The sequence below is a fragment of the Fukomys damarensis genome, unplaced genomic scaffold (genome assembly GCF_012274545.1).
Source record: "Fukomys damarensis isolate Sample0158 unplaced genomic scaffold, DMR_v1.0_HiC HiC_scaffold_3, whole genome shotgun sequence".
NCBI lineage: Eukaryota > Metazoa > Chordata > Mammalia > Rodentia > Bathyergidae > Fukomys > Fukomys damarensis.
Window position 1 is genome coordinate 20,878,706 of NW_022900915.1, and position 15,597 is coordinate 20,894,302.

General features: G+C 31.4%; 1 protein-coding gene across 3 annotated transcripts in view; it reads left to right on the top strand.

Annotated features, from left to right (window-relative positions):
• Tmem232 (transmembrane protein 232) overlaps positions 1–15,597 on the top strand; it is a 196,794-nt gene that overhangs the window by 56,248 nt on the left and 124,949 nt on the right. For all 3 annotated transcript variants that reach the window (XM_010632230.1, XM_010632231.2, XM_010632232.1), the window contains exons 9-10: positions 840–963; positions 1,719–1,968. In XM_010632230.1, the coding sequence (XP_010630532.1) occupies positions 840–963; positions 1,719–1,968 (374 nt within the window). The remainder of the gene's footprint in view (positions 1–839; positions 964–1,718; positions 1,969–15,597) is intronic.

Sequence of the window (15,597 nt, forward strand, 5' to 3'; positions counted from 1 at the left end):
TATAAAGCATATTGAGTTCTTCAAAGCCTTATCCAAATATGTTGAACTCATTTTATTCTCATGAGAAGAGGTGCTTCCTTTTAAAATTGTTTTTCAATTCGAGCCTAGTAGTCTGACATATCATGGTTGTAAAGTTTAAATATACTTGTGAAATATACTAACTTTTAAATTTATTAGTGATCTATAAATCAAGGCAATAAGCAGCTCTAGGCAGAGGCTTTTATACTTGTATTTTTATCAGTCTCTTTTACTTGGGCAAAATAGCACTTGATGTTTAGTTTCCCAAAAATGTCAGAATATATGTACATTTATCATTAACAAGTTCTGGAATAATTTTAATAATTATATAATATTTTCACTATAATATATAACAGTATTTTATTCATTTGAAATTAATTTTTATTTTGAGAAATTGTACTTTCTGAAAAATTAAATAATACAGAATTTCTGCAGTATCTGGGAAGACCATTTTTTATTTGTTCTCTGTTTTAAGAAGAAAACATTCTTGAAATCCACCCCATAGAATTAGTTAAAACAAAAGACTAAAGCCCTTGGAAGTTCTGTCATAAAGGATCTATGAAGAAATGTGATTATTTGGATTATTTATTTCTCCCAGAGTTTTTCGGAGAATTATTCTAACTATAAAAATTTTGCCAAAATGTTGATCTTTCTTTTGTAGACTTTTGTCTTTTAATCAGTGCCAACCAGTTCCAGCCTTTACTGAAAATAAGTGTAACTTGTTATTCCAAATATTCATTCCTCTGAGTTATTACTTTTTCATTAAAAAACTGCTTATTGTTGTTTTTCATTAAAGTCTTTGCTATTTGTTCATAATCCAGGTTGGACTTAGTACTGGCCTTGCTGGTCCTTGGAGAAGCTGCCAAATTAAATATGGCCTGCTTGAAAACTTTCATGGACCTAATGCGAGATTTTCTTTTAAGCATTCTGTCCGTTGAGAAACAGGTAACAGCCTAGCTAATTTCTATGTGAAAAGAGACATGAATAGAAACATATTTTTTTTTGCTTTTATTTAAATTGTATGTCATGTTAGCAAATATAATGTACAAAATTTTTAATTAAATATAAAAGTAAGTGTTCATGTCATAATATTTACTATTTATCATGAATATTTTCTATTTTGTAACTTATTAAAGGTTATATTACAGTGTGAGAATTTTTATTTAACCTTTTATTTTTTAACATTAAATCTGTTTTTAATTGTTCGCAGTTGAAATGGCATTCTCATACATAAATTTTGATCTGCACTTATAACTGTTTCTTTGGAATAAATTGACAATATTTAATTACTGAGTTTTTTAAAGATTCATGGGACAAGATGCCCAAATTCTTTTCCCAAAGATGTAAATATTTTTATGTTTCTACAAAAAAATATATGAAAATATCACACATTAGAAAGGATTAATAAAATGTAGTATTTCACTGGATTAATTTACATTCCATTGATTTCTAAAGAAATTGAAGTGAATGTTTTTATATGATTATAATCTACTTGTAATTTTTATTTTTGGGCTGCACTTGTAGCAATCTATCTAGGGAAAACTTTTTTTACATAAGTTTTAGAAATATTTAGAAATGTTATTTTATTTTGATCTTTTAACAACTCCTTAAAATTTGAAGATTATTTTTAAATATACTGTATAGCTCTTAATTATGACACAATGTACTTTGATTACCTAATACCTATTTCCTTATTCTAGGAGGAAGGGTGCACAGGAGATGACCTCTCCTGGGCCTGGTGTGTTGTTCATACATATACAACCATCATTGCAGAGATCTGTTTGTATGCAGGCACATTTGATTTGCAGAAAACTGCTTTTATTGGTCTCTCTGGCTGTAAACGTCCACGAAAAAAAATTTTACTCAATGACAAATTGGAAGAGCCAGAATTAGAGGAAACAAGTATTTTAAGTCTTTTGGAATTCTTCTCTTCAAAAATATCAGATAATTGTAAGTAGATTGTTTTTCATTTTGATGAACAATATTTTTAAATGTCTCTGTTTACATACAGTTTTGCAGAAAGTTAAGGTTTAGAAGCGAGACATAGCTTTAAATTCCATTGGACTATCTAGAAAGAATATTTTAGAGATGAAAATTTTCTGTACAAACCCAAACTCAGTTTATTCATGATTCGTATATAACTTGGAAAGAAAAGATGGCCTTAAGAAAATTTGTGAAGTGTATATAAAGTTTATTTCCTCTTTATTTTTATTGTTTTCCCCGTAAAAGCATAATTTCCTTCCTTCTCTGTTTTGTCTCCACATCTATTGTTTCTTGTTCTTTTCCTGTCCAGAGAATTTCTTCTCATTCATTCACTGAACTACCGTAGTATATTCTTTGCAACTGTCTTCTTATATTCTACCACATCGTGCTTATTTTTCCTCTCAAAACTAAAGGTAATTTTTTCACTGTGTTTATGGGGGGATAACAGAACAAAATGCTATTATTTTTAAAAGGGTGATGCAGAGATAATATTTTGAGAAGTTCTTTTAGATTGATTAAACTTTATACATTTATTATGAAAACATTAAAGTTTACATATTGTTTTAATCTGTTATTTATGACTCTGGCTTTCATTAAGTTTTGAGGTAACTGGAGACTAGTGAGTCACTTCTGAATTGTATTTGTATAAACCAAGAATCTAACATAGTAGCATGTAATGAGTGGGCAGATAATCATAGAGGATTTATCATATAATTAAATAAATCACTGTATTTTAGTTACAATTATAAGATTTTGAAATTATAGAATGAGGCAAAATTATCTTTCCTCAGAAACATAATTTACTGATTTGTGGTGAATTATGCTTGCATATAATTTAAATAATAAGTCTTCACTAGAAGATATTAATTTCACTCCTAAAATTTCACTCCTAAGAGTTCATACTGAACTCTTTTGCTTTCATTCATAGATTGGAACTTATCATATAAGTGCCATTTGCTTGCTTGCACATTTCTTATTTTCCATAATTATAGTATTTTAATTTTTATTGGTGTAAAATTTAAGCACAAATTTCTTATTCAGTACACAGATTATATTTTTCCAGTGTTTATAATTTTGATTAAGTGAAGGACTAACCATTCATTTACTTTGCTTTTAACATTTTAATTATTCATAATGGTCAGGATTCCTCCTATACAGAAGTTCAACCTATGATTTTTAAACTACTCCTAAAAAAACCCTAAATCTATAAGTAGTTGGCTTTCACTCTTGTCTAGCTGTGTGAGTGTTTTCTGATTTTTTTCACTTCCTTGATGTTGGGTCCAGAAGAAATTTTTCTGTGAGAAGAACCCTTACTCCCAGAAGCCTCTTGGCTTCTCTCTAGTCAAGGATGCCTGCTCTCTGGCATGTCTACATGATAAAGGGATTGCATCATTCTGAGTACACTCAAAAGTTTGTTCCTCCTTATAAGCCTGACTTTTTGTTCCCTACTTTGTTTTTCTCTTCATAATAGTGTGTCAATAACAAACCGATTGAAAATCTTTTCATTTATGTGTATTTTTCGTTTTTTCTACATTAACATATCTTACAGTATATTTTATATTTCATTATTGGTTATTATTATTTTTTAAATTTTATTGGCATGTGTTGCAATACATAATATTTACATTAATTTGAGGAATATCACATTCCTCCCAACATCTGATCCCCTTCCCCATCTCCAAAAAGTCTGCCTTTTTGTTTCATACCATTTCTCCTTTATTTTACTCTTTAATTTATTCATATTTTGAATTTTTAATGTAAGAGAAACTATTGTATATTTAACTTTTGGGATCTGACTTATTTTATGTAACATTATAATATTAAGATCTATTAATTTTCCTGTAAATGACATAAATTTATTCTACTTTATGCCTGCATACAATACCATATATGATATATATATTTTCTCTCTATCGGTATCACCTTTTCTTTGTCTCTTTCCATTGGTGGGAACCTAGCCTGTTTCCAGGGTTTAGCTATTGTGAATTGGGTCCTGCGAACATGGCTATGTATGTGTCACTACAGTATGATGACAAGCTTTTGGAAATTTACCCTGGAAAGGAATAGCTGGATCAAATGGGCTTTTTATTTTAAATTCTTCGAAGAATCTCCATATCGATTCCCATAGTGATTTTACTAGTTTACAATCTGAGCAACAATGTAGAAGAGTTCCTTTCATACCACATCCTCAACACTTGTTGCTGTTAGAAGAGATTTTTTGTTCTTCCTTTGTATTCTTGTTGATATTCTTTGTATTCTGGTGTAAGATGGAAACTCAAGGTTGTCTTGAATTGCGTTTTCCTAAAGTTTAAATGTGAACTCAGACTTGCCAACCATGTAATAACCTGTGGCCACTTTTTTCTCAGCTCTGTTGATCTGAGAACATTTGTTTCTGTTTGATTTGAATTCAGTACCAAAGGAAAAATATAACATCTGAAGCCAGCATATACTGAGAGTTTCTCATGTGTCCATAGGAAGATACATACTTATACAATAAACAATAATCTAATTAATGGTTATTATTTTTCTGTAATTATTCATTATTGAACAAAGCTTTTAGGAGTTTATGAACCTCACTGTACCAACCATTAGACAATATTGTGTATAAATAAACCAGTTTTATATCTCACATATTTTCAGCATTTTGTTCTTTAAACAGACAGTGATAGAGAGGTAAAAGGCAATGATAACTAACAGACTGGATTCTAGTAAGAGATCTTCATTGCACATTGATAAGCGATGCACAGTCACTGGATGGCCTTGTTGTTTTCACTGACACTATTCTTATGATTATTCTTGGACCTTAAGCTCAGCAATTAAATAACTAATGGTTTGTTCGTGTTTTCTCAACACAACTGGACAGGTAATTGTTTCTAGCTCTGGATTTCCATTAACAACTTGATGTGCAATAAGAAAGATCGATGTATCAAAAGTGCTTCACACACAGATCCAAGTCACCTCATTTCTGTGATAAAAAATTCCTTAGATAAGACATGAATAATACTAGTGGCATTTGGCTCCTTGACGTTGCTCAGCATTTAAAAAAAATAAGTTAATTCTATTGGTACATTTTAGGTATACAATATAATGACATTCATCATTGGGAATGTGTACCTGTACATAATATATCTTGATTCTTAGTTTGTTTTCCCCATTCCCTGCCCTCCCTTCAACTCTTCCACCCCTCTCTATTTACAAAGACTTTGTTTCCATTTTTTCATTTTCTCATATTTATTCCTTTCCTTTCTTGCCTTTCCCCTACCCTTCCCCATTCCCCTTCCCCACTGCACCTTTTCTTTCTATTTCACATTATATATTATACATTCTGATCCTTATTTACACTTTCAGCTTCTCACTAAAGAAGCTATTCAGTATTTACATGTGTATGTTTCCTTTTTATTTCACATAAGAGTACGGCCTCAATATGCATCCATTTAGGTATAAGTGTCTCTAGTTTCTCATCCTTTATGGCTGAGTAGTACTCCATTTTATTTTTTAAAAATGCTACATTTTCTTTATCAAGTCTCCACTTGTTGGGAAATTGGGCTATTTCCAAGTTTTAGCTATTGGAAACTGTGCCAATGCGAACATAGGTGCACATATATTGCTGTGGTATGATTCTTTTAATATTTTTGGGAAGATACCCAGCAAAGGAATAGTTGGGTCAAATGGGACCTCTAGTCCTAGTTCTTTGAGGTATCTCCATATTGATTTCCACAGTGGTTGGACCAGTCTGCACTCCCACCAGCAATGGAGAAGGGTTCCTTTTTACCCGACAGTGCTGCCAGCATTTGTTATTGGTTGATTTCTTGATAGCAGTCATTCTTTCTGGGGTGAGGTGGAATCTCAGTGTTGTTTTCATCTGCATCTCTTGAATGACCAGTGATGTTGAACATATTTTCATGTGTTTATTTGCTGCTTTTACTTTTTTTTCCTGAGAAATGCCTGTTCATTTCAGATGCTTATTTTTGTATTGGGTCTTTATATTTGGGATGGTCTGATTTTTTTTTTTAAGTTCCTTATATATTCTAGATTGTAGACCTTTGAGGAAAACCTGGTAAAATTTTTTTCCCACATTGTCAGTTGTCTCTTAGTTCTGCTTGTGATTTTTTTGGTAGTGCAGAAGCTTTTTTTAAAGATGAGATCCCCGTTGTTGATTCTTTGTGTTAGTTCCCATGCTCCTAAGGTTTTGTTACAGCATATTTTTGGATTTTGCTTCTTTATCCATTCTGCCAGTCTATTTCTTTTGATTGGTGAATTGAGGCCATTGACATTGATGGTTATAACTGATGTGTATTAACTCATTATTGTCATGTTATTTTCCTGTTGCTGGTCGTCATTTTACAGCACTTGTATAATGTAGGGTCCTTATTTTCTATATACATTCATGGACCCTGCTTTAGGATTTGGGATCAGATATTCTAAAAGGTGGAGGTTAGGAGTTTGTATCATTAAACTGCTTTCCACATTATACATTGAGAAAAACCTTTAAGTTTAGCTGTTGAACATGATAATAAAATGTTTTCATCATAGTGGGAAATACTGCTTTTTTTATCAGATAGATATATATCTAGCCAGATACTATTTACAGTATATCCAGTTTGTATGTATAATTTTAAAAAGAGGGAAAGGCAGCTTTGTGTCATATCCTTTAAATATGAAATGTCATCTTCCTATGTTCCTACTTTTGTTTCACATTGATAAAATGATGAATTTTTAAGTAATCTGTATTTTCTAGAATTTGTTTGTAATAATAAAACTTGGAAGTGGTGTATCTGTGGGAAACCAACAGACATTGATTAATGTCTCATATATGAGGGTTAAGCGTTTAAAAATAGATAATAGATGATAGAACGAAAATGTCTTAGAGTAGAAGGAATAATCTCAATCAAATCAATATCAATTCTCAATCTAATGCAAAATTCTCTTCTAAACTATTCATAAATAGTAAATAGTCAGATTTTGCTTAAAAATCAACAACACAGATGTGAAAATCCTCATCTCCCTAAGCAGGTCATTCTACTTTGGTACTCTGTGGAAGGTTCTTTTTTGTATTATATTTAAATTTTTCTTTTGATGGCTTTCAAACCCTGACATAAATTTAGCTCTTTGCAGGCAAATAAATTAATAAATATTTTTTCCTCTATCCATGTGCTTCACATTTTGAAAGATGATTACATTTTAAAAAAAGATAATTACCTTAGTCCCCTTCTCTGTCATTTTCCATCTACTTGTTTATTACTAATTTCCTCGGGTGATTTTTATGTTACACAAGAAAACATTTTCTCCAATGTGGTTTATAATTAACATCTTACTTTTGCTACAGCTTGTCATGTTGTTATCTCTGTCTGTCTGGATTTACAGTAATTTATTTCAGTGTCACGATTTGAAGACAGATGCGTAGGACAGAGATAAGTTATTTATCCATTCAGTGTTGATATTCTTTCCTTCATTTGGTTTTTTGAGAGTGGTTTCCTAAACTGGTATTCCAGTGATATTAGTGAATGAAGAACGTGTCACATTTGTTAAATAACTTTACAAATTTCAATGTGATTCATTTTAACTTAGAAAAACATTACCGCAGAGTATTAATTTATTTTTTTAAAAGTAAATGAAAGTTGATTGGAATCTTAGAATGAATTGAAACTTATAATAATATTTTATTAAATCTCGTTTATCTCTTAACTGAGTGAAGGTTATTCAGTATGTTTGTTTATTTATTTTGATTCTGGGGATTGAACTCAGGCCCTTGTGCTTGCGAGGCAGGCAAACCTAACTAAGCCAAACCCCCAGCCTGGTTGTTCAATATTTAATAACAAGGCCATGGTTATTTTTTTATATAAGGAAAATATTTAACTACTTTAAAAATCATGTATATGTTAGCAGCAAATTTGAGAAATACTCATAGTTTAGACAAATTAAAAAGTGTAATACCATGTTCACATCATGAACATACATGATCATACATGTAAGGAAGCTAGCCAAATGTGCCTCTTAGATTTGTAAAATAGCTTTTTGGAGGTATAGTTGACATACATTAAACTACACAAATGTAAGCTGTAGAATTTGATCATTTTGACATGTCACACATATCCATGGATGTATCAGTATAATTTTTAAAAGTCAAAATATCTATCTTGAAAGTTTCCACACAGCTCCTCCCCTGGACCTTTTTCTGTATTTCTTCTCTCTTCACCTCTCACTACATTTTTGTCATGAACTTTCTGTTTCAAAATTATAGGTGGAGATTTAGCTAGGTTGCATGAGTTATTACTTTACACAATAGTGTAAACATTTAAGATATTCAGTATATCTGCTTTGCTTTTCTATAGAACTGTAAAAGTTACATAGCTTTCTTGAGGTTGCCCTGCCTTATCTATTTACAGACTTGAGGTTTATTTATGGTAATCTTTCAACCAAGGTTATCCTGCTAAGAGCATTCTTTAGATACTGTCTTTTCCCTAGCAAATATTAATGTCTTTACCTGAGGACTTCACTGTTAAAGAAATTAAAATGGGGCACATGCCTTTGTTTTGTCTTTCTCCCAAGGGTGCTTTTCCTAGTAAAGGGAATAAAAGGATCACAAGCATCTACTTTTTCATATTTTCTCACAAGAAATACAAATTTTAGGGTTGGCTAATTCAGTACCTCAATGACATTATCAAGGATCCTGTTCTCTCCATTTTGTGCAGTGCCTTGTTTGGTATTACCAGCTGCTCCTAAATTTTTACCTAATGGTGGCAAGATAGCCACTGTATGCAAAAAAAAAAGTGTGAAAGAGTGAGATTTTTTATTCATGCTTCTGATTTAATAACAGCTGTAATGATATATAGTTGATATACTATAAATTTGCCATTTACCTTTTTTTTTAGTATATTAATGGAGTTGTGAACATATAATAACTAATTTTAAAATACATTAATAATTCCCAAAGGAAACCTCACACATATTGTACATTTTGTTATTCTTTTAATAGTTTATAACTAAATATTTTCTGATAGTATTATAGGGGTTATTTCTGGGGAATTTTGAGACTGGGTCTTGCTATGTAGTTTAAGCTGGTCTTGAACTCACTATGCAGCTCAGGGCTGTCCTCAAACTTATGCCAGTCCTCTTACCTCAGCCTCCTGAGTGCTGGGATTGCAGGCTTGCACCTCCATGTCCAGCTGAGCTAATTGTGTTCTTATATTTAATTTTCCAATTGTTTACTTTTGACATATGGAAATTCAGGTTTTTTTCAATACTGGAGGTTGAACTCTGGGCCTTGTAAGTGCTAGGCAGGTGGTATACCGTTAAACTGCATCCCTAGCCCTAGAATGTTAATCGGTTTTTGTGTATTGATTTAGTATTCTGCAAGTTTGCTCAACTTATTTATTTGCTTCAAGAGATTTTTTTAATGGATTTGTTAGGATTTTTTAAATACACAATAATAACATCTTCAAACAAAGATACTTATATCTCTTACTTCCAGATCTGGATGTCTTTTTTAAAATAACTGTCTTTGCTAGGACCTTGAATATGATGTTGACTAGAAGTGGTAAAAGCAGACATCCTTAGAGGAAAGCATGAAGTCATTCACTGTTGAATAATGTATTAATTGTGATTTTTTATACATGTCTCTTTATCAGTTTGAGCAAATTATTACTAGTTTTTAAAATTTTTTTTAATCATGAAGGAGTATGGAGTCATAGAAAATATTTTACATTTATTTATGTCATCATGTTTTTTGTTTGTTTGTTTGTTTTCATTCTATTTGTCTTGTGATTATTCAACAGATCTTGCTTTTCAGTTCCAGAATTCTATTCCTGTCCCATGTCATTGACCAGAATTATGTCACATGCCCACTATTAACAAGAATAGAATTGTTATGATTGGCTTAAACAATTCAGGATATATATTTGGCTTTCTTGAAAGTCATAATCACCTATTCTTGGGCAAGATGAAAATTCTATCTTCAAAGGCAGAGTGGAAAGGGAACATTTATGAGTAGGAAACCAAATAAGATATAGGATAATAAACACACATATATCAGAAACTATATTATTTTCAATTTGTCTTTATGTGGCTATAAATTATGTTATTTCAGTACTCCTGCACTACAAGCCTGATGGCATTATTAGTTTATGTGAAATAAAAATTTAGATCAGTATGTGCATATAGAATTGAGTTTGATGATTGTAGAATTGAGTTGTGAGAAGATACAGTTTTATGATTTATTCAGCATTACTCTACCATGTCTATAAAAGAAATTATTGCTGCTAATTTCTAAACTTATGCTTGTTTTTTAGATTGCTTTTTTAAGCAAAGATGCAGTCACTAGAAGTTTAAAAATCAGTAGCATAACTAATGAATTCTGGCTTCATGTTACTTATGAAATAGCAAAAGATAGCAACTAAAATGTTATTTGAAATACTTTTCTAGATTATTCATCTTTGACTTGGTCTGTGATCAGTTATTTCTCAGTGCTTGATATAGAACATGTTTTGATTTTTTGGGGGGGTTGTTTGAGACAGGGTCTCTCTATGTAGTTGAGACTGACCTGGAACTCACCATGTAGCCCAGGCTGGTCTTGAACTCACAGTGATCCTCCTGCCTCAGCCTCCCAAGTGCTGGGATTACAGGCATGCACCACCACGCCTGGCTAGAACATGTTTTAAGATCCAACTTGCATGTCTACTCAGATATACTATGTAGTTTTAGTCTAGATTTTTTAAAAAACACATTTGTATTTTGAAAATTAAATATTCCAGAACCATAAATCCAAAGATCTTCCTGTAGCTTTCCTGCTTTCTTTGGATGCATTATGGGTCTGTAGATTATCTTGCTTGGTATATCATTCTTTATCTCTTTTTTTAATCATCCCTTTTGATTAAAAATTCTATAATTTTCAAGGGAAATATTATCGATGTCATGGTTTTTCTATCAGTCTTGCACATTTGAAAGGAACTCTCAACTCTTTTTGATAAGAGTGGCATATGTCATTTAATATAGACAAATGCAAGTGCTTGAAAATTAAGCCTTATTCAAAAAGGTGTCATCTGTCAAGTTTATAAGATTTTAAGGTCTACTCTTACTTATTGTCAAGTTATCTTCATCATGAAATATATCTGTTTAATTTTTATTTGTAGAGAAAAAACTATTATATAGTTTAAAAATAAATAATGATCAAATTTAATATGGATATTGGACAGTTATTTTCTGGCCCTCATTTTTATATTAGGTGCTGTTATTATTGTGTGAAAAAAATATAGAGACCAGAAAAAATGATTCATTGAATTTTGCAAGGCTGAAGAAAAATTCTGCACACTTTAAGCTTTCCTAGTATTTCAATGTACTGCTTCCATCTATGGCCATGTTTCTCCAAGCTTCCTTTTGTAACCCTCTAATGGACTTCACCACATGATAGCTTGTGTATTTAATAAATAGCTTAAGCCCTTTTTTAAGGAATTGAGTGTAGTATCTGTGATAAAAATATTTTAGATACATGACTGATTAAAAATCCTAAAGCAAAAGAGGATTCAAACTATGATTGTAAGAGTACTTTCTGAAGCCCACAAAATGTTTATAAAAAACTCAATAAACATTATTATGTATGAAAACTGCAAGTGATTCTATTTAAATAAAGTAAATGGTGCAGATTTCTATGTGACTTGCTGCACAGTATACCCTTCAGTTATGAACTTGATTGGTTCCTGAGGGCTGGTTTTAACTCAAGTTGGTTGTAAGTCAGTATGACTTAGATCTGGATAATTACCTGGGTACACACTACAGATAACAAGAAGCAGATGAATCATCCATTAATTAACCCAAATTGGTTGTATGTCAGGCTGGCTGTAACTTGAGGTCCATTGTAATTACCATATTTTGAATGTTCTACCCAATGTGACAAGGTAAGAAAAAAGAAGAAACAAGTATAATATTGGAAAAGCATTTCTGGGTGATCTCCATGTTTGCTTTCAATATTCAACCCTGTGAAAATAGTATTACCACTAACGAAACAAGAGAGTAGTTATGAGAAACATTTATTACTGATAAATTTCCTGTATAAACAGCAGGAACTAAATATAAAAATAATTCATAAAATGACACATCAACAACAGAAACAAAATGAAATTTCTATGAATATTATATAAAAAGAACAAAAATCTGTATTTCATTTGAATAAGAGTTCAGATACATGAATACAAATCTTGGTGTGAAAAGATGTGTATTGTCCCTATGTTAACTGATACATTAAATATATTTTCAAAAATTATTCAAAGAAGTGGGCAAGTTAATTTTCTAGATAACGTGATGAAAATTGTTAAGAAAACAAAAAAGGCACTTCCTTAAATGTAAAACTATAATAATTCAGTTCATATTGTAATGGTAACTGAACAAACAAATACTTTTTCATGCATAGAATATAGAATTGTACATATATATCTGAATCAATAAATATTATATCTATTCTTTCCATATTTTGCTGTATTAATTATAATGATATTCAAGACAAGTTTAAATTTTATCATTAATTGAAATATTAAATACTTTTAGTACAAGAATATGTGAATTATGAGTTTTGAAGTAGCTTTTTAAATTCATTATTTGGGGGGCCGGGGATTTAGCTCAGCGGTTTGTTGGCCTGCCTTGCAAGCACAAAGACCCGAGTTCAATCCCCGGTACCAAAAAAAACAAACAAAAAAACAAAATAAATTCATTATTTGGTATCTGCAATTGGATTATGGAATATACAGGATTCAATAAGAAATTACATAAAAACTAATATGCAGTTATATTCTATTAGAAATTATCAAGTCTTTAAAAGGGAATAATGGTCCTGTATTTTAGTTAACACTGAAAACTAATAAGCAAAATAAAAAACAAAACAAATTAAAATAAATTCCTAAACTGAATCACAAGGCATAGCCTATAGCAAAATTATCTTTTTAAATTAATTCTAATATCATGCTATATCCATACAGAGAAGTAAATATCTTGCTGAATGTTACTACAAAGTTAAAGTTGTGGGAAAACACAGACTCTAATAAAAGTATTTTAAATAAGTATTCTATCACCTAATAAGCTTAAAATGAAAAGAAATACTTATAAAGGCTTTAATTTTGATCTTCAAATGCTACAGGATGACAATCTCTAAAGTTTGGTAAATAATGATTCTAAAATTTGAAAATCTACCATCCCTACAGCAATCCATAATATTGCTTTAACTGCTAACATTCAGTGTACTACAACTTGGATCCCTAGTCTGTCCACAGAAGGCATTGTCTTCATTAACATCTCTCCTTTAATTTAAAATGATTCTTCAGTTTTTGTTTGTTTTGCCCCCCTGTATCGTACTTAACACACACTTCAGTATATTTTGGATCTCTTCCATCATTTGTGTTCACTTTAAATTTGGGAGCTAGCATTTATTCATCTTGCTGATTCCTCTTTCAAAAGTGTTATTGATCAACACTTCTAATGGCAAGGTTTTGGTTATTTTGGAAGATTAATTTTCTCCCTATTATTTCTATTGAAATACCAACATTCTTTAATAGTACAATGCTTATGTGGAAAGTTGTCTCATAATCTCATTCCTTCCTCATCTGTCCAATTTTACATTCATGAAAACATTTATCACATAAATCAGAAAATAAACTTAGTTTAAAGTTTTATTATATTGACTAATGAGGGACAAGGAGACTGTGTAGCCACTCAAGGATGTTATCAAGATCTTATCTCTACATTTTTCTGCTTTGACTTCTCAGGTAGCTGGATTTTCATTTCTATGCTTGTTGCTCATTGCTAGACGGTAGCTTTTTAGCTCCAGACTTCATATATCCATATTACACTGCATGGCAGGGAGAAAGAGAAGGGATGACCCCAGCTCTTTTGCAGGTTTTTCCGTATCACAAAATGAATGGTTTACTAGAAGCTACCCAGAGGACTGTCTCTGTGTAAAATTGGCAGGGAAGGGTACGTGAGTCACCACTAGCTACAAGGCTGCCTGGGAAAATAAATGTCTGGTGAAGAGCAAAGCATGTGTTATGATCCATGAGAATTCTGAGTATAAAACAGACCTTAGAAAAAAGCTCCAGTTGGGTATGCAAATAACTGTACAAATGCCTTGCTTCTCACAATTAGTAAAGATCCTAATGTACGACATACTAACACTGCTTAGTAATGTATTTTACTATTCACATTCACCTGAAGGTTTTTGTATAATTTTTCTTTTCCTTTTTTTTTTTTTTTTGTGGGGGTGTTGTGTAGTACTGGATCTTGAACCTAGGGTCTTTGTTATCAAAGTCTCCTTTTGAGATAGGTTTTACTAAATTGCTGTTTCCCAGGCTAGGCTCAAATTTGTAATCCTCATACCTCAGCCTAGCAGAGAGCTGGGATTACAGGCATGTGCCCCCATCCCTGGTTTGTGCAATTTCTTTTAAACTTTTCATAATATGCACACATGTATTTTAACAAATATAAAGCCATTTTATGTTGACAACCTCAGTCCATATCATTTAAAATTGGTGAATTGTCATTTTTGAGATACTGAATTATTCTATTTACATTTGTCTGATAGCCATTTTTTCAACACTTTTATAACTTTCAATTCTCACAGATTATGCTATATTTTATTGTCTTCAAGCTCTTTTCTTGATTGACTTTTTAAATGAAATAACAACCAAAGACTCAATTACTGTATTCCTTTAAGAATATTATAACATTAGATTTTACCCTAATGCATAAGAGCTCTGTTCTAGTGTTGGCATATTTAAATTTAAAAATCTATGAGTAGTAGCACAAATTTGACTTGTGGTTACTTACCTGTGTGGCTTGTGGTTTATTGTGTTTATAAAGAGTCACCTACAAAATGTAAATGTTGTGCTCTGCTGTGCTGTGCTGCTCTGTCCCATCTTTAAATGGAGCATTGCTAAGCAGATTTGGCCTTTGGCTCTCTATGTCCCATTTGAATTAAGCATGTTTTGCAATTAAAAGATTTCTTGCTGCACATTTGTACGTGAAATTGTGTGTGTATGTACAAGCATGTGCACATGTTTATGGAAAGATGCCGACTATGCTGACATTTGATAAATACACCATATCAAGGGGGAAATAATGCATTATTAATAAATTATATTTTGCTAATGTTATCCATTTGAATTTTTAAACATTTCTTAATTACCATGCTGTACGTGAGAAGCCGAAAAGTCCTTGTGAATTAAAATGAGTAGAAGAAAATATGGGAAAATAACTTTTTAACCTCTGACCAAGAAAGCGTTCCATAAGAAAAAATAGAATCTCAAACCTTAAAAGATGCAACAGGAATATTTAACTATACAATGATATATCTGTGCAAAAAAAAAAGGTGAAAGTTGGAAAATACATATACATACTATAAAATAAAGATAATAATACCTATTGAAATACCACTTTGTCATTACTATTGCCAACTTTAGCCTCAGTGTGGGTTCTAAACTTGCTAATGGCTATATTCTCTTTCTGTCTTCTGCCCCCTTCATTGTGATTAGGTTGTGTGTCTCAAACTGACCTGTAAGTTAGTATGGAACATCAAACATATGTCTCCAAACTTGTAAACTCCTCTAAGAAAATGTATAG